Source organism: Vipera ursinii (assembly GCF_947247035.1).
Source record: "Vipera ursinii genome assembly, chromosome: 2".
In the NCBI taxonomy this organism is placed as follows: Eukaryota; Metazoa; Chordata; class Lepidosauria; order Squamata; family Viperidae; genus Vipera; species Vipera ursinii.
In genome coordinates, this window is record NC_139513.1 from 208,413,328 (window position 1) to 208,433,015 (window position 19,688).

General features: G+C 38.8%; 1 protein-coding gene across 2 annotated transcripts in view; it reads right to left on the minus strand.

Annotated features, from left to right (window-relative positions):
* Nucleotides 1-19,688, minus strand: part of LPAR1 (lysophosphatidic acid receptor 1) — a 71,200-nt gene that overhangs the window by 25,194 nt on the left and 26,318 nt on the right. The window contains exons 2-4 of one of the 2 annotated variants that reach the window (XM_083353096.1): nucleotides 10,835-11,092; nucleotides 8,739-8,912; nucleotides 1,174-1,921 (exon numbers count right to left, since the gene is read on the minus strand). In XM_083353096.1, the coding sequence (XP_083209222.1) occupies nucleotides 1,174-1,921; nucleotides 8,739-8,798 (808 nt within the window). In that variant the 5' untranslated portion in view covers nucleotides 8,799-8,912; nucleotides 10,835-11,092. The remainder of the gene's footprint in view (nucleotides 1-1,173; nucleotides 1,922-8,738; nucleotides 8,913-10,834; nucleotides 11,093-19,688) is intronic. The other variant, XM_083353097.1, reaches the window with a different exon arrangement.

A 19,688-nucleotide genomic window follows, 5' to 3' on the forward strand; every position in this document is an offset into this window, starting at 1 on the left:
TCTGCCTGAAACAGTAGTTAAGATTAAAAACTAAACATTACTAAACCATACAACTGTAGTTAGTAAGGAGGATGACCTTGGTAGAGATATGTAAGCTCCACCGCAAGGTAACAAGGGGCTGGAAGCATTTTTAGGTCCAAAATGGCCAAATAACCTTCAGAAGCAGCTTAGACATATGCCTCCCTAATTCACTGAAGTATAAGGAGCAGGAGGAACAACACAATCAGACTTGCAAGATTATAGCCAATCTGTATAAAAACAGTTTTAGCCTTGTGGAGATGTTTTTCTGGTCTGGTCTACTTTGACGGATTGACAATAAGAATATAATAAGTAACACCCCAAGGCCTGAGGAGCAAGCTTAACTGGGGAATGCTCTTTCAAAGAAGGAAAAAACCAGCAGCTGAAAAGAACAACTCATGGAGACCTACAATTGACATTTCCTAAGAGTTGGGGCCCAGAGGAAGCCTTCTCTTCCAATCCTTAAAGACAGGCAGAAACAATAAGGAGAGGGTGGTCCTGCAAATATCCAGGTCCCAAACCATAACAGTCCTGAACCATAAAGAACTTTCAAAGTGACAACGGGCACCTGGAGTTGCACCCGGAAACAAACTGGCAACCAGTACAGTTCTCAGAGCAGGGGTGAGGCATGGGCAGTTGACTAACACCTACAATTGCCCGAGTCACTGCTTTTAGGGCAGGCTCCAGTTTCTAGGTAGTCTTCAAGAGCAACCCCAGTGGGAACACAGTGTAGTAATCTACCATGGAGGTCATCAGTAACACTGAGCAAACTTTTCTGTCCAGGAAAGGTTGCACTTGGTGGATTTTTGCAATGCCTTTCCTAACCACAGGTAGAACTATTTTTGACTTCCACAATTTCAAACTGGGGCTTTGTGTCTTACAGAGTAGAAATCAGCTGTGCACAAACACGGCCATGTTAGGAACCACGTATGGAATATTTCTGAAGGCGGAGACCTTCTGTTACCCAAAGCCACTTTATTTTACTGGTATTGAATCTAAACATTTTTATGCATCATTAAAACAGACTGTGTAATGAGGATGACACTTCTTACTAACCTGTATCCTGACAGTATAAAGTGTGTAGCATTTCCATGAAGTACATGGTGTCTATTTTGAGGCGGAGGGGGGAAAAAAATCACATCTCAAGATACTTACCAAGCACAATGACAACAGTCTTTAGGAGACTCATCATGGTATCCCGATTCCTGCGAGGCCCTGAACTGTGCCTTGACATTCTCATAGTCCTCTGGCGCACGTATCCAAAGATATGAGCATACAAGACCACCATGACTACAAAGGTGACTAAATTGAAAATAGCCCAGAAGACCAGGTAAGAGTCACTGTAGAGTGGTGCCATGTTAGAACAGTGAGCGAGATCACAGATACAGTTCCAGCCAACGCTTGGTATAGCACCCATGACAATGGCCACCGTCCAGATGACCACAATTACCACCACCACTCGCCGATTACTCATCCTTGTATGGAGCTGCATGCGAAACACGGTGATGTGCCTTTCTATGGCAATGGCCAATAAATTGGCCACTGAAGCAGTCAAGCTGGTATCGATAAGTCCCTGGCGAAGAAGCCACGTGCTGACAGTCAACCTTCTAGTGTTGGGTCCTGTGTTAAACATCAGATAAAAATAGGCCAGCCCTGCAAAGAAGTCCGCAGCTGCTAAGTTAGCCATTAGGTAATAAATAGGAAAATGAAACCGCCGGTTGACGTAAATGGCCACCATCACCAAGAGGTTGGCTAGCATGATAAAAACACAAACTGTAATCCCGAGTCCCATTACAAGCTTGCTCACAGTGTTCCATTCAGTTGCTAGAATTTTCCCACTTTGGTTATAAAAGAAGGCAATGGTTTCGTTGTAGTAGCACTGAGGTTCATTCATGTCTGCAGACTGGAAAAAGAGCAAAAGCAGAATCTGAAGTTAGAATGAGAACATACTGAAGTGTCAAGAGAGAGAAAAAAAGCTGCTCCAGAGCAGTGTTTTCCAACCTTAGCAAGTTGAAGAGGTGTGGACTACAGCTCCCAGAATTCCTCAGTCAACATTGGTGAATGTCTTAAACCAGGGGTCTTCAAACTTGGCCCTGTTATGACTTGTGGACTTCAACTCCCAGAATTCCTCAGCCAGGCACGCTGAAGTCCACAAGTCATAAAAGGGCCAGGTTTGAAGACCCTTGTCTTAAACTTACCTAGACTGCTCTAGAATGCTGAGCAGTTTTAAAAACAAAGGAGATTGTGATTTCATTTCAAGTCTAAAATCGGGGCTGTAAAACATTTTGAAAATGATAAGCAAGCTGGTTCTGCGATGGTCACATTGGTGGAAGCAAGTTTATATAAATTAATAGATAGAACTTAAAGTATGCCGACTCTGTCACTTTATTGTCATCTTATTTGAATTTTTCATTCTTTATTATTAAGATACTTCAACTAATGGACCTACTGCCACTTTCATATTGTGTCATATAAAATAAAATAATATAATATAAAAATAACTAGTTATTTGATAAAACTCTTTAAAGCTGAAATAATTTTCTACCTTGCTGTATGTACCCGGTAGATTTTCCATTTCTTACAGGGCATAAAAAGAGAATATTCAGGAAATGAACCTTTACAATGATACTATTTTCACTACGGTCCTCTTCCAATGTCTTCTTTTCGTGAAAGTTCTGCAGGTAGGAAGCAGGATAATTCTTCCGCTCGCTACTTTTGTCAACCTTGTGATAGCGGTGGGTTTTTTGTTTTTTTTTCCAGAGGAGAATTAGCTCTAATCACAGAAGCTCTATCAAGAATAATTGGAATCCTTTTAAAAATCGGTATTTTAATGTTTTCTCTGAATAGATTTCAGAAAGAATCTCTGCAGGCATAAGTTTATATAAATTAACAGATTGGAATAGGGTCTCCTTTGCACACAATCCCTTCTAAATATAAAATGTACTGAGAGAGTGGCCCTAAGAGAGGCAAAGTGTATTTATTCCCATTGTACCTACTCATATTTTGTCCTCTCACACTAGAACCCCTAAAGTGGGCATCTCTCTCTCTCTCTCTGAATCTTTTCATAATTGTATTTATAAAGAATGATCAGTCTGAAAAATATAGAAAACAACATCTTTGTCAAAATTAGTGTTGATGGCAGGGAATATCCAGATTAACTTTGCAAGCGCTGATCTTTCTTGATAAAAAAAATCAGCTGTTTTTTTCTTTCCTTTCTTCTTGTTAGAAAAATAAAATTGTGCTTCGATTTGCAGTGAATGTGTGATAGAAAGGACGAAATTCAGAGCTGTCTTTTGTTAAGACAGTACGAAGGTATCTAACGTACAAGAGAAATGCTATTGGACATGGTGGTGGTTGTGAGAGAATCCGGTGCAAATATATCTGCAATGACCCTCACTGCCATCCAGCCTCTTCTGGGGACTGTGAAATTTATATATCTCATCTGCTCTTCCCATTACTCTTCCACAATATGGATATTTCACTGAATTCTTTTCTTCTGTTTTAAAGTAATGTTCACTTGTACTTTTTATTTTTCCCCACCTTGTTTCATATAGTTTCTCTTCCGCAAATCGTTATTTTCTATTTTTTTTTAACTCTGTAAAATTATTAATATAGGTTGAAGCTTTATCATAATAAGCACAGTAAGGAAAAAAACAGCTATTATTTGTGTGTTAAGAGACTGGGTAATGTGCTAAACTTTTAAGCTTGAAATATTTTACTTATTCTTTTTTGGAAATGTGTGTTTCTCCTACTGCTGCCCACCAGAAATCAGAGAATTATAGTCTGTTTTGGGGCAAGACCAATACCACAGTTTCTAGTATCCATTTTGCTTCCTGCATTATATCTTCATGTCCATCCAGATTTTGCACTAACTGCCTAAAACTTCAGTCCTTGACATAAATGTACAATTTAGGTGTACCTCATTGTTAAATGAGCATAGATATGAAACTATTATAATTCTGTTTCTTTTAATAGCCTTGGTGGAGCAGTGGGCTAATGCCTCCTTAAGTAACACCAGCTGCCTGCAATTAGTGCAGGTTCGCATCCCACCAGGCTCAAGGTTGACTCAGCCTTTCATCCTTCCGAGGTAGGTAAAATGAGGACCCAGATTGTTGGGGGCAATAAGCTGACTTTGTAATAATGCCGCTTGGCGGGGGCCGAAAGCCCTAATAAGCAGGCATATACATAGAATGAAGACTATTGCTAAGCATTGGTTTGTGCTTAAATTGTAAGCCGCCCTGAGTCTTCGGAGAAGGGCGGGATATAAATGGGATTAAAATAAAAATAAAATAAAATAAATAACCTTTCTAATAATTCCTGCTATTGTGTAATTTTTGTCTAGAGCAGTGTTTCTCAACTTCAGCAACTGTAAGACGTCTGCACTTTAACTAACTCCCTGACTGGACAATCCATAGAGCAAAGAGCATAGAGCATTACTGTAAAAAAAAATAAATTAGGAAGTGATACAACTTATGCAAAGGTCACGGATCTCATTGGAAGCTATGATTACAAACAGCCACTGTCCCTGTTGGAAACTATGATTAAATCCTCCACAAACCACTCATTTTAAAAAAAATGAAAGAAAATGCTGACCTTTCCTGCTATTTATGCATTCTGAAATTACTATACACACACACAAACACACCAAAAATAAAAAATAAAAAAGATCAGTTTTTAAGAAAAGGAAAAAGCAGAATATGTTCTAAGGAGACTTAAGAAAAGACAAATGAATATAGCTTAAAATGCAAAGTGTCACATTCTGAAAGGAATTCTTCAAACCATTTATTCCTAAGGATTATAGAAATGTTATAAGCATACTCGCTTGTGCTCGAGTTGTGTCCAGCTGAATCAACTGGTGGCATGTGTATAAATCTTATACAAGTTTGCTTGTTTACTTATTTTTTCACCCAAGAAATGCAGTGCAATGGTAAAGTGAATGTGCTATGTAGGAAGCTTCTGATTCAATGTCAGCAACAGTTGGGAAAAATTCTGTCTGGAATATCAGTCTTCATCAATATAGTGGATTAAATAGATCAATTGCCTGACTTTTTAATATTTAATGATGTATTTGTTAAATCACTTAAGGAACAGCATAAATAGCTACTGTAATAGAGGAGAAAAAGAATAGTGAATAAAGAAAAAATATTCAATAAACAAAGGTTCACAATTACAAAATGTAAAATTCATCAATTTAGTATATTTATAGAACTAAGTTCATTAGTTCATCCACAAAATGCTATGTGGATGATGCACAACTCATGATGCAGGTTCAAAATGCAATAAACAGCTAATTAAAACAAAAGTTTTGGTAATTCTCAAGACATAATATTAATGTGTAAAAACAAAGATAAGACACTTATCCCAAGAAAAAGAAAGCTTTGTGCAGAAAGAGTCAGGTTGCCACTAAATAAAAGATTCAACAAAACATTTGGGACTATATCTGACAAATATATATTTGAAAATAATTATACCAAGTTATGGAGTGAAATTAAATATTTTGAAAAGCAAAAAAAAATAAAACTGTCTTGGATTAGCAACAACTATGACTATTAAAATGATTACTCCCGATATTTTTTTAAAAAATTTAAATGGTGCTAATTTCAGTCCCAGAAAAACTTTTGCAAGATTGACAAAGAATAGTTAATAAATTTATCTGGAAAATACATTAAGCATTAGAACTATGGTCCCAGAGAAAATAAAATATGTTTTTGTCCCCGAGATAGAAATCACCAATTGATATGGGATGTTAAGTTCTTATGTCTGAATTTTATTTTTGTAGTGTTAGACTTTATAGTGTAAAAAGTATCATGCATGAAGAGATACCTTCAATTCAAACCTTCAAAATTAACCTTCAAGGCAGATTAAAAAGCAAAAACATTTCTTGTGTGTGCTAATAAAAGTTTTAAGAACAGGAAATCACTTGTGATCATCACAAGTTATGTCTGACTTATTGATTCATGCGGGAATAATGACATAGCCAGCCATAGCCATGAAGACATTCCAAGGGCCAATGAAATTCTTTGGCAACAAGACAGAGAAGCTGGAGACCCAGATGGTTTTTCTTCATAATTTCCAGACAAAGGGCATGGCCCAGGAAGAGAGAAGAATATTGGAAGTCCAACAGCTATGTAGACAGGAACTGTCTGGATATCTGATGCTGGGATATAGTTCCACAATGAGGGACTCCTGGCAAAAGCTAAGTTACACCTGACCAGAACTGGGAAGAATTCCACCAGCCTGGAAAGCACCTTGCAAAAATGGATCCAGAAGGCTTTAAATTCAGTGGTGTAAAGAACAAAAAACAGAACAGAACAGAATATCAGAGTTGGAAGGGATCTTGGAGGTCATCTAATCCAACCCACTGCTCAGGCAGGAAACCCTATACCATTTCATACAAATGGTTGTCCAATCTCTTCTTAAAAACATCCCGTGCTGGAGCACCCATGATTGCTGTGTACTAAGAATGGGACTGGGAAGACATACAAGAGAAAGGGGGAGGAAGAATGGCACTATGTGTGAAGTATGTGCAAATATGCATTAAGATTCAGGAATCTCAGCCCAAGGATCCACTTGAGAACATGTGGGTAAGAATCAGTGGTGGGATTCAAATACGTGAACAACCAGTTCTCTGCATGAACTCCACTTCTGGAAGTCTGTTCTGGGCCCGGACCTCTGAGGCCAAGAACGGACTTCTGGAAGCATTGGCCCCAAAGTCACCCAGATGGCTTTTTGTACTCACAGTCTCCTGGTTTCTAGCCTGGTTCCTTAACTCTTACTCCAAACTGGCTGTCAAAAATAATAATGCAGTACTTCAAATACCCAAATGTTTATTGCAAAAAACTCATCCATAAGTTTAAGTTCCCCAAATTTGTTATAAAATGTATTACTGTTTCTGACTTCATTTTAGAAAGGACACTGAGAAATTGGAGGATGTCTATAGGAAAGCAATCAAGAAGGGGCTTGGAAAGAAAACCTTATAAGGAACTGCTGGAAATATTGTGTATTTCAACTCTGGAGAAGAGAAGACTACGGGGAGATATGATAGTTGTCTCCTAGTATCTAAAGGGTTGTCTTATATAGAGGACTGGGCAAAATTATGTCAGTGTTGTTCGTTTATTTGTACGACCTGTATCCCCTCTTTCATTCAAGAGCTCAGGGTATTGTATATTGCATTCCCTCCACCATTCTCCACCACCACCACACACACATAACAACTCTGTGAAGTAGGTTTGTCTGAGAAAGTGGGACTGGCCCATAGCCACCCAGTTAATTTGGCTGAGTGTGTATTAAAACCTAGGCCTCTCCAGTACCAATCTTACTCTTCAACACTACAACACAGTGAAACAACAGTGTGTTGAGAAGACAAGACAAAAAACAATGGGTTTAAATTACAATGGAATAGATTTCATTGGACATGATGAATAATTTACTAACAATAAAATCTGTTACTTTTGCAACAGAGTCTTCTTTGTACAGGTGTGTAAACAGAGGCCACCAGTCATGGACGTTTTAGTTAGGCTGAGTAAGAAGCTGAAGTAGATAATCTCTAATTCCAACTCTCACATGCGATGATTCAACTTTATTACTGTATGTGAATAATGCACCTTTATTAGAAAATCTAGTAACCAAGAAATACATCATTTGATTCTAATGCATATTTTCTGCTACTGTAATAGATAGACTGAATTGGTTTTTCTATTCATTTTTGTCACAAAGAGCCTTCGCATTGTAGAGTTGATGTAATTCATTTAATGTGATAACTACTTACAAATGGTTGTTTCAGGATATATGGTGCACCACCCATACATTTTTATCGGCTCTGCACTTTATCGTAGAGAGAGACCTGATGGGGCATGGAAAGAAGTCAGGGAAAACAATGAAGGGGATGATTTCCCAGGAAGCCAGCAGAACTGAGAGTCACCACATTGCCAGCAAACTTCTGATTGCTTTCCCAAAGCACATCAATACACTCTTCATTGCCTACATCAGATTCCTCAAGTGTTATATTAGAAAAACACTTTCGGAACGTATCATTTTAAGCCATCTTTGGTCTTATCTGAGCTTTGAGAGGACACAGAGATACTGGCAGAGTCCTGCGGACATATCCTTGAGAAAAAGACAGTAGTCTGTTCTCACTCCAGGACAAGGAGGTTGTGTAGATTTGCCCTGAGGTTTTCCTTGCTATGCTAGATTTCTCTTGATCATATTTACATAAAAAACCACTATGTAAATAGAGTGCTGTGGCAATGCAAATAATGATCCCTTTGGTGACATCTCACCGAGGGCAGGGCAGGCCAGGCCAAGGTATGACAACAATTCCAGCATCCTGTTGGATATAGCTTACATGTTGAACACTGCTTACTCCATGTGTTAATGTGAGAAGAAAATAAAAAGACATTTCAAATACTACAAAGTCTCAGAATTTTCCCCAGTTGTGTTTTTGTTTGCTTTTGAAAAGATTTGACTCTTATCCAAAGCTGTCACAACTATATCTTTAGGCCTCCCTTTATTACTTCCTCAGAACATTTTTTTTTAAAAAAAAAATCATAATCGTAATCAGCACAATCATAATTACGGTTACTCCTTACTAATTTATTGGCCATTCTGGCCATAAGGAATCTGATAATATAAAATCTGAGTTATCTAAAGTCAGACAGTTTTGTAGGCATCGATGTTATATACAAAAGAGTACAGTTAAGTTTAAAACTTTTTCAACTTACTTCAATTATTTGTGGCTGTGTCATCATAAAAAACGGTACTTCCGCTGAAGGATCTGCCATATTTACCCAGCAAAGTAAATTATTTTTAAAGAACTCTCTGCCTTCTATGCTTCAGGTGTTATGAATAAATTCTCAAGATTCTTGATCAGTTCTCAGACATGCTGATATTTATCCCTGAAAGACAGAAATAGACTTTAAAACCTTAGGAGACATCGAACACAATTTTCAACAGCACAACCTCTTTAGATGCATAACCATTTAACGAAAAGCAAAATGCGTAAGAACATACACGTTTTTCAATGCACAATACAAAAGGTTAATATAGAAAAACAAATACAGCTTTCAGCAGTTTTTACATCAACAATATGGTCTTTTGCTTATAAATTTTTTATTGTAAGTTGCAAACTGAAATCGCGCTTCAAAAACTAATTTAAAAAAAATAATTCATGGTTTTGAATTTCTGCAGAATTAGGAAGTGCATTCAAGCAAAAGCTTCTAAGCTGTAGGTTAGCCTCCAGAATCCTAAAAATATTGAGAAACTTTTGTTCAGGCAAATCTATATTCATCCTTTTGCCTACTGGGAAATATAGGGTTGGTAAATGTTCTTAACCCAAACCACAAACTGGAAGTGGGAAGAAACACTATAGCCCTGATCTTGCATACTCCTTCCTTCCTTCCTTCCTTCCTTCCTTCCTTCCTTCCTTCCTTCCTTCCTTCCTTCCTTCCTTCCTTCCTTCCTTCCTTAATGGGGGAAAAGATTAGAAGCTTCTGTTCCTCATTAGCGATAAATATTTTCCTGTTGTCTTTAAGTGCAACAAACTGTTCATTGGGACGCATAGTTTGCTGCATTTGTATGTAATAGGAACCTATAGTTAGCCACTGATTAGAAGCAGAAGCTTTTAAACATTTATTCCCAAGCTCAGATGAAGAGAAGGCGGGAATACGATCCTAATACGCATGAGATACCAATTATTTCATGATTTGAAGGGTTATCTATCTAGATGTGCCACATACTTTTACATTATAGGATAGTCCTCCTGCATCCAAGTCCTGTGTTTTAGGGTTTGAAGTTGAACTTCCCCAAACCCATTGGAGGTATCTTTCATGATCAGAACTGTTAGCCATCCCTAAAACTTCCTTGTATCTTACTTTATTTCATTCAACATAGTCCTCTAGTTATCGGTGAAGATTTGGGAGTTAATGAGGGATCTTATAGGGGATGTAGGGACGCGGTGGCTCAGTGGGTTAGGACACTGGGCTTGTTGATCAGAAGGTCGGCAGTTTGGCGGGTCGAATCCTGAGTGCCGTGTAACAGAGCGCCTGTTACTTGTCCCAGCTTCTGCCAACCTAGCAGTTCGAAAGCACGTAAAAATGCAAGTAGAAAAATAGGGACCACTACGGTGGGAAGGTAACAGCATTCCGTGCGCCTTTGGCGTCTAGTCATGCCATCCACATGACCACGGAGACGTCCTCGGACAAGCGCTGGCTCTTCAGCTTTGAAACAGAGATGAGCACCGGTCCCTAGAGTTGGAAACGACTAGCACGCATGTGCGGGGGAACCTTTACCTTTACTTATAGGGGAGAAGGAGTGGAGAACTCCACTTCTTCCAGCTTCTGTGCAAATGCCTGTATTTGTATTCAGCTGGCTTCAGGGAAGGCCTTATGTATGGAAGGGGTCTGCATCTTTATTTTTTAAAAAAAAAGCACCAGAAGGTTTTATACAAGAAGCCCTTGACTTATGACCACAATTGAGCCCAAAATTTATGCTGCTGAGACATTTGTTTTGCCTCATTTTACGACCTTACTTGCTGTAGTTGTTAAGTTAATTACTGTAGATGATAAGTTAGTAACATAGTTGTTAAGTGAATCTGGCTTCTCCATTGACTTTGCTTGTCAGAGGTGACAAGCAAAATGTGACCCCAGGACACTGCAACCATCCTAAATATGAGTCAGTTGCCAAGCATCTGAATTTTGATCATGGGACCATGGGGATGCTGCAGTGGTCATAAGTGTGAAAAACAGTCATAAATCACTTTTTCCTGTGACGTTGTAACTTCCAAAAGTCACTAAACAAACTGTTGTAAGTCAAGGATTACCTGTACAATTTGGTGAAGGGTTCCTGTGCATTGAACAGCACACTTGGGAGGTTATCAATAAAACACTGTATAGCTAGTCCCAGCAGGATGAGAGAAATCCCTTCATCCTGTCTTCCGTGTTGCACAAAAGTCAAAGGAGGACAGGCTTTTATATGTCTGGATCAACTTTTCCAAGTCTTCTGTCACGCACAGGGTACTTCACAGAAAGAGGACTCTGCCTGTCACATTGCAGATATTATTTAAGATTTCAAAATATTCCTGAGGATAGAGAAGAAAATATAGCAGAGGTGATTACTGACATCCTGGAGGAGGCTTTAAAGGCAGATAGAGGAGAAATTCAATTAGAGGTTGATGAAATATTCCGCATGAACTCAAGCTATGCAAGAAGAAATAAACTGCCAAGAGAAGTACATGTACGGTTGTTAAAGAAGACAACAAGAGATGAAGTACTACGGAAAGTTAGAGATGAGCCAATACAATACAAAAATAAAGAAGTTGTGGTTTTAAAGCAGATACCCAAGAAAGTAAGAGATACTCAAAGACATTATCACTTCCTGACTACAAAGCTGATTGCCAATGGTATAAACTTTAGATGGCTGATGCCAGAAGGCATTTTAATAAATTGGAACAATACAAGATATCGACTGGATTCAGTCTGGAAAGCAGAAGATTTTGAAGTAAGGAATAGAGCAATTCTAGATGAAGGAGTGAAACAAAGACAAGGGGAGAGTAAGGAGCAGAAGCAAACAGAAGAGATGAGTCAAGGAGCGACTGCACAAACAGGAGAACAGAAAGAGAAAGATGATCAAGAGGGCGAAGGTGAAGGACCTGCCAGAGAACAGAAGAGTACTTACTAGATCTACTAGACCTAAATATAAATAAATGGAAATGGAAATGGAGAAAGAAAATGGAATCTTTTCAGTAAATATAAATGGACTAAATTTCCCAATCAAAAGAAATAAGGTTTTTAGGAAGTTACAGAAATTGAATCTAGATATAATTTGTCTACAAGAAAAACATATAAAAGAACATCATAAATTATTGGAATACCCCCAAATTGGGAAACTTTACTATGCATCAGCATATCAGAAAAGAAGAGGGGTCGCTGTATATATTAAAGAGACAATAGATTCTAAATTGGCATATTCAGAAAAAGAAGGAAGAATCTTAATAGTAGAAATACATCTGCGCCAAAAGCAAATACTGTTAGTGGCAATTTACGCACCAAATAACAATCATTATTTGCAAAACAGGGCAGCAAAAACTCTTCTTGGCCTTTCTGATTTCCTTCAAAGCACACTGCGAAATGAATACATATTTTTAGTGCAGGAAATGCTGTGAGTCGAAGCCACAATAGGCATTCTTATTTCTGCCAGATGCAAAAAACAATCCCTCTTCTTTTCTCAAGGACTCTGAATGTGCCACAAACTCAAGAGATCGGGAGAGAGACTCCACTGAAAACTGGATTCTACGGACAGAACGGGATCCCGACAAGGCAAGTAAGAACTTTGAATCTGACTCTGTAGCTAATTGGAGTTGTTTCCACAGATATCACATATGTGTAGGATGAGTTGAATTTTTTTCTAGGTTTTACTTATGATACCCCTTCAGTTTGAGGGTCTTGTGACTTACTAGCTTCTCAATACGTAATTAGAGGCTTTCGTGAGCTATGAATTAACTGAGTTATTAGTTAGGCCTTTCCCTACTAGAAGTAGTATGACATCTCTTGGCAAGAGCTAGAGCAGTCAGCCACAAACACACCACAGGCTGACCACAAATGTCTCTTATGTAGACTAACTAACAGGTTACAGCTTTGACGTTTAGGTAAGATACTTTGCAAATGAATTACTAAGAAAGGTGATTTGATATTTAGCTTAAGCAGCGGTTGGGAGTGTCCGAACAAGGGTCTGGAGGAAAGCCAAGTTCATCATGCATACAGGTAATCCTCGACTCGCAACAGTTCATTTAGTGATGGTTCAGAGTTACAACGGCACTGAAAAAAATGACTTATGATCATTTTCCAGTAACGGCCATCATAGCACTCTCGTGTTCACGTGACCAAAATTCGTATGCTTAGCAACTGGATCATATTTACGATGGTTGCAGTGTCCTGGGGCTACTTGATCATCTTTTGTGACCTTTTGACAAGCAAAGTCAATGTTAGCAAAGCCAACATAATTTGATTAGCAGCAGCAATTTTTTCTTAGCTCAACTGTGGTTGTACGTTGTGGAAATAATCAACTTACAGTACATGATAATAAAGTGGAATTAAATAATTAATGCAGAATTATGGAATGGCTTTGCTTTGTGTGGATGAACCAAGCTCAACGACAATCCACATACAATGCACTGCAGCAGTCTAAATAAGAGATGGGCAGTTTTAGCTAGACAGATTGTATGTTGACTACTCCCTTTTTTGGGCACAAGCAATTTGAAAGCAAATATTTCTAGTAATCCTGACGACACTGAGGCAAAGTACCCCAGACTATCTACTTCTTGAAAAGTGTAGCTCTCTAATTACAATTTTCAGACCCAGGAACCACATAGTCTTTGTTTTGCAGGTAGCCCTTGAGTTACAGTAATTCATTTAGTGACTGTTCAAAGTTACAACAGCTCTGAAAAAAGTGACTTATGACCATTTTTCACATTTATGACTGGTGCAGCATCCCCAGGGTCACGTAATCAAATTCAGACACTTGGCAATTGACCTTTGGTTGCCAGTCACTCTTGGCAACGGACTTATATTTATGACGGTTGCCACGTCCCAGAGTCATGGGATCCCCTTTTGCAACCTTCTAACAAGCAAAGTCAATGGGGACGGCAGATTCACTCAACAACCGTGTTACTAACTTAACAACTGCAGTGATTCACTTAACAACTGTGGGAAAAAAGGTCGTAAAATGGGGCAGAACTCACTTAACAATCTTGCTTAGTAGCAGAACCTTGGAGCTCCATTATGGTCGTTGAGTCAAGGACTACCTACAGTACATTGGTGTTTATTGGCCCTCATCCAACCCACCAGTATATCCAGGCATCCCCAGTGACATGCACAATTTCCTCTGATTTAGATAAGATAGGGAAGTAGAGCTGAGTGTCACCTGCTGTTGACATGCGTCTCCCAAATTCCTAATAATTGCATCGGATTGTTTCATTATAAATTTTAAATAGCATTGGTACAAAGCATGAGCTACTGGCACCCCACCTCATAGATATCCATCCGTAGGTGATTCAATAATACTTTGTGCACTGCCCCAACTCTCGTCAGTGATCCAGGAAAAATTCTCTTAACAACATTCAAAAACTCATCAGAACCCATAAGGGTCATCTTAATGGGTCCTCTTCCCCACTCTCAGAAAAGAGAATCGGTCAAGATATGGAAACTACATTTGGTTTAATTACCAAAATATAGGCAGCACTAAGTTTCAAAAAGAAATCAGTGATTCCCCAATTGCTTTGTACCGATGACTCACTTCCTTTTAACACAGAGAGAGCAAATTTGATTGAGAAGATCAAAAAGCCACTGCAACTCATCTGAGAAAAAGGAAATAAGTTTTAGCAACTAGTTAAAACTGTACATAATGCAAACTAGCTTGTTACGGCACCAGGATCCCAGGCGGGCACAGCTGAGTCCACTCTATGCCACTCAGCTCACTCAATTATAGATGCCAAGTTAGCAATTTCACTTCTAGTCAAATGATATATGATTCCTGACTTACTGGAAACTGACCTCGTCCTTGCTATTCCCAAAGCGGCACTAAAAATTTAGAGTGACGTAGATAAATGAACTGACTTGTAATTGAGGAGCAGAACAGCTATTTTAGATTAGTTCCAAGCTTTGGACTACATGTATTAGGATTTTGTTTTCTTTGAATAAAGTCACCCTATATATATATTTAGATAATAATACCTGTGCTGGATCTAAGTGTACAAGGGAAACAAAGGAATTACAAGTCTACAACTCAAAGGAATTATATTTTGAACTTCCAAGATCTAAAAATTACAGTGTTTAAAGTATAGGTATGTCAAACATGTATCATATTGACTTAACATATGTAAAGTTGACAGTCTACAATCTATATCAGCATTAAAACAATGACCTTTTTTAGTGTCATCTGGTGAGCTACCAGGCTCAATCTGTGATGTGGATACTGCAGTTCTAAAAGTGCAAAAATAAAACAGACTGATGCAAGCACTGACATAATTGAAAGACTGGTAATTCATTTGTTTTAATTATCCTGTTATAAAATATTACCATAAAACCACCTTCTGGTAAAGAAAATTAAAGCCTCTATCCTGATCATGAAAGTTCTTTCTAAATGAATTTAAGGTTTTGGATGTTAAAAAAACATTTTTTTTGCTTGAAATGCTAACATGGAAGTTACAAAAATAAAGTTTTATCCTAGGTCCTAGGACATGAAAGAATTGTGAAGCTGTAAAAATGTAATTTCTTCCATACTAATACAACAATAAGGCAGAGCAGATCATGTGAACATCATAGTTTTGCACTTGGCAGAAAGAAGCAACACATCAATGACATTTTGCAATTTTTAAAGGAAGTTTTAAAAATACATTTATAGGCTGAATTCTTTTATTATTATAAGGTCCAGAATACATAAATATGGACCCCGTTCTCCTGGCCTTACAGAAAGATGTAAAAACATGGCTTTGCAGCCTTGCTTTTGGGGATGTCACAAGAATACAGTACTCAGCCTTAAGGCAGGTTAGTGCCCTGAAAGGCCCCCCCCCCTTAATTTTTAATATTGATTTTTAATCTGTCCTTGCCTTTTTAAATTGTAAATTTCATACACTTTTTAATGTTTTAATATTTTTTTACTTGCACAATGCCCAGAGATAGGATAGGATAGGATAGGATAGGATAGGATAGGATAGGATAGGATAGGATAGATAGATAGTTAGATAGATAGACAGATAGATAAGACAGATAGATAGATAGATAGATAGATAGATAGATAGATAGATAGATAGATAGATAGATAGATAGATGATAGATAGATAGATGGATAAAAAAGAGGTTTTCATGAGCAAGACAGGATGGGAACCAAAAGGCAAAATTGCCTGCTCCACTAAGATTCCCCTCCCTACCCCAGATATTTTTATAATGAAAAGTAGCTTTTACAAATTATTTTTAAAAGATAACCATCTCTGTACTTTTAAAATGGCTACAGAACCCTGAGGAGGGTTCTCAGTGAAGGTCTTAGCACAGACATGCAGCCCGCGAAGCCATCCTGGAAACAGTGAGGGAACCGCCCCCACTGCCTTGGCCCTGGCCCAGAGACCCTCCTCCTGCCAGAGCCCCTCAGATCTGTCCCACTCCTGCCCAGGCCCCCATAGGCACCCTTGATGCGAACGATGTAGAGCTGGCCATGCCCACCCAGTAGGCCATACGTACTCTAGCCACGCCCACCCAGTAGGCCACGCCCACCCAGACCATACCCACCCAGCCCCCTGAGGGCAACCGCAATGCTGATGTGGCCCTCAATGAAATTGAGTTTGACACCCCTGTCTTAGCATATCAGATGGCAAGCAGTGACAGGCCATTTTTGACCTAAAAGGAAGACAGTAATCCTCGTTTTGTTATGCATGGAGGAGTTTTGAAATGACACAAAAGGGCATGTCAGCCGCAAAAGATCAGGTCCACACGTGGAGGTCCAATTAAACTGATTTATTGCTACATAGCCTATGCAGAGGAATCTTCTCAACTAACAGCACTTGCCTGAAGTTAGATACGGGTCAATGGAAATCAAGTGGGGGGGCAGTTTGAACTTTGCTTGTGACAATCTAAGAAAGATTCTAGGCTTATTTCTCTTTTAACTCTGCCGCCAGGTTCTGCCACATCTTCTCCTACAGCAGAGCTTTTCAACCTTTTCACCTATTGTACCACTTTTAGAATACGGCAACATCCAAGCACCACCAGTCACCTAGCAAGGTGTCAAAATTTGATGAACCCCCCCCCAAAAGGGAAAAAGTGATGCAGTACAGGTAGTCCTTGACTTACAACAGTTTGCTTAGTGACTGAAGTTACAATGGCACTGAAAAAAGCCCGCCCCCAAAGCCACAGCCGAGCAAGACACCTGCCTGCCTGCCCGGCGGCGCTCTTTCTCCTGTCCGAGGTTTTCATTGTTGTGAGCATTTCTGTTGAGGATTGGCAGTGGGGGTGGGGTGTGTTTGGCTTTTATCTCCCCCCCATCTGCTGGGTGGTTACAGAAGGTTTTGGTCACTTCACAAGACCCTGGGACACTGTGACCGTCAGAAATATGAATCAATTGCCTAGCATCTGAATGTAAATCACAAGACCCTGGAGATGCTGCAACATTCCAGCTGATTGATGTTTCTTCTGGGCTCAGAAGCACAAGGATCAGCTCTGAGCTCCAGCTGGAGCCTGGCACTGATCCTGGTGCTTCCGCTGAGCCCTGACAGCTGAGCCCTGACAGCTCCAGCTCAGGCTTGTGCGGTGCTGCCACCGATTCAGCTCATTCCCCTCCCCTGCTACCACTTTTCTAGGATGGTCACTAGGTGCCAATGTACCACAGGTGGTACCCGTACCACTGGTTGAAAAGCCCTGTTCTACAGGACATGCATGGTAGTAAGTTAAAAGAGGAATCAGCCTGGAATCCCTATGTAGCCATAAGCAGTTAGTTCCATGATATTGATTTCATTAATATTTTTATTTCTTAAAAACTATTATGCCAGATACCTTAGCATTCAAGGATACGCCCAGTATGTTTTTACACTGATAAAAATATTTCTCCACAGATTTCACTGGAATCAAATTGTCAATACTTATGTACATAGTTATAAAGAACTTTGAACTGACTATGGTTTTCTGCCAATCCTTTATTGATGTTTATTGATTTACTGTACTTTTTAATTCTACAGGCAACAAGAGAGAGTTGGATAAGGGAGTGCCTTATAGCTACTTTGAAACAAAAAGAAAAACTGCACTGTATGTAAGCAGCTTCCATCATTTTCAATGAATGTTCTATTTAGATAATTGCATATAAAGGATTATAGCATATATTTGCTTGGCAATAAGTCTAATTAATTTATTTGGAACTATGAAATTATTTTTTTGAAATTAAGAAACACGAAGCAACAGAGGGCACAGATACACTTTCCATGAGTTGGGCAGCCATATAAATTTGATTAATAAAAATAAAAAAATTATGTACAGCATGGCTTTTTTATTTATATACATCAATGTACTAGAATTCAGTTTAGTATCTGTACCAAATGCAGCTGTTTTTAATGTGTGCATATTCATACCAATGTATGACAGATGATGCTGTGTATGCATTTCTGAATGCATATTAAACATGAAATATTATTAGGGGAGGGTGGTCTTATGTCTTTTATGATTTTTTTCTGAAAAATCATCCAACTTAAAGACAGGCACATATTGTATAAAGGAGAATAAGGCTAAGCTTACCCATGTTAGCTAGCAGCAGATTACACACCATTGAAATCTTTCTCATTATGGTGACATTTAGTTTTCCCCCCTATTTAAATAAAAATTACTGTTCCTAATACACACATTTTATGAAAATCAATGCCAATACAAAATCATGAAGTCAAACATAAACCCTAAGCACTTCTTGTATAAATGTATAACTCTCACACACTAGATTCTTATATAAAGAAATGCATTTTGAGGTGAAGTTTTCAAGTGGGAAAGATACCAATTATGTGCCCTTGGCCCACTGACAAAAACAGCCCTAATATAATAAAACGAAAAAATATTGTAAAAGGCAGACAATTGATATGCAATTTTCTAAACCAAAGTGTGGGGTTTTTGTAGTTTAATCGGGATTATTTTCCTAAACTGAAAACACAAATTCTGTATCACTGGTGAAACACTGTATCACTGGTGAAAGAATATACCATATTTTCCGGCGTATAAGACGACTGGGCGTATAAGACGACCCCCTACATTTCCTGTTAAATTATAGGGTTTGGGCTATACTCGCCGTATAAGACTACCCCTCTTCCAACGCACACCAAATAAAAATTAAAAAACATCAGATTTTATTTTAATATGGTAATTTTAATTCAAATTACCAACAAAGATGATTGGGGGACTGGAGGCTAAAACAAACAGGGAACAGTTGCTGGAATTGGGTATGTGTAGTTTAATGAAGAGAAGGGTGAGGGGTGACATGATAGCAGTGTTCCAATATCTCAGGGGCTGCCACAAAGAAGAGGGAGCCAAGCTATTCTCCAAAGCACCTGAAGGCAGGACAAGAAGCAATGGATGGAAACTAGTCAAGGAGAGAAGCAACCTAGAACTAAGGAGAAATTTCCTGACAGTTAGAACAATTAATCAGTGGAACAACCTGCCTCCAGAAGTGGTGAATGCTCCAACACTGGAAGTATTTAAGAAGAGACTGGACAGCCATTTGTCTGAAATGGTATAGGGTTTCCTGCCTTAGCAGGGGGTTGGACTAGATGACCTCCAAGGTCCCTTCCAACTTATTATTATTATATTATTATACATGCAGGTACTTAGTAGGAAAACTGTCACTTATAAACATAAGGCTGTTTGTCATCAAACATGTAAACATAAAACAGTGCAAGTGGATTAAACTTTTCCTAATTCACTCTAAAGCTTTCCCTGCGCAGAGCCTTAAGTAACACCAGCTGCCTGCAATTAGTGCAGGTTTGCATCCGACCAGGCTCAAGGTTGACTCAGCCTTCCATCCTTCCGAGGTAGGTAAAATGAGGACCCAGATTGTTGGGGGCAATAAGCTGACTTTGTAATAATGCTGCTGGGGGGGGGAAAGCCCTAATAAGCAGGCATATACATAGAATGAAGGCTATTGCTAAGCACATTGATTTG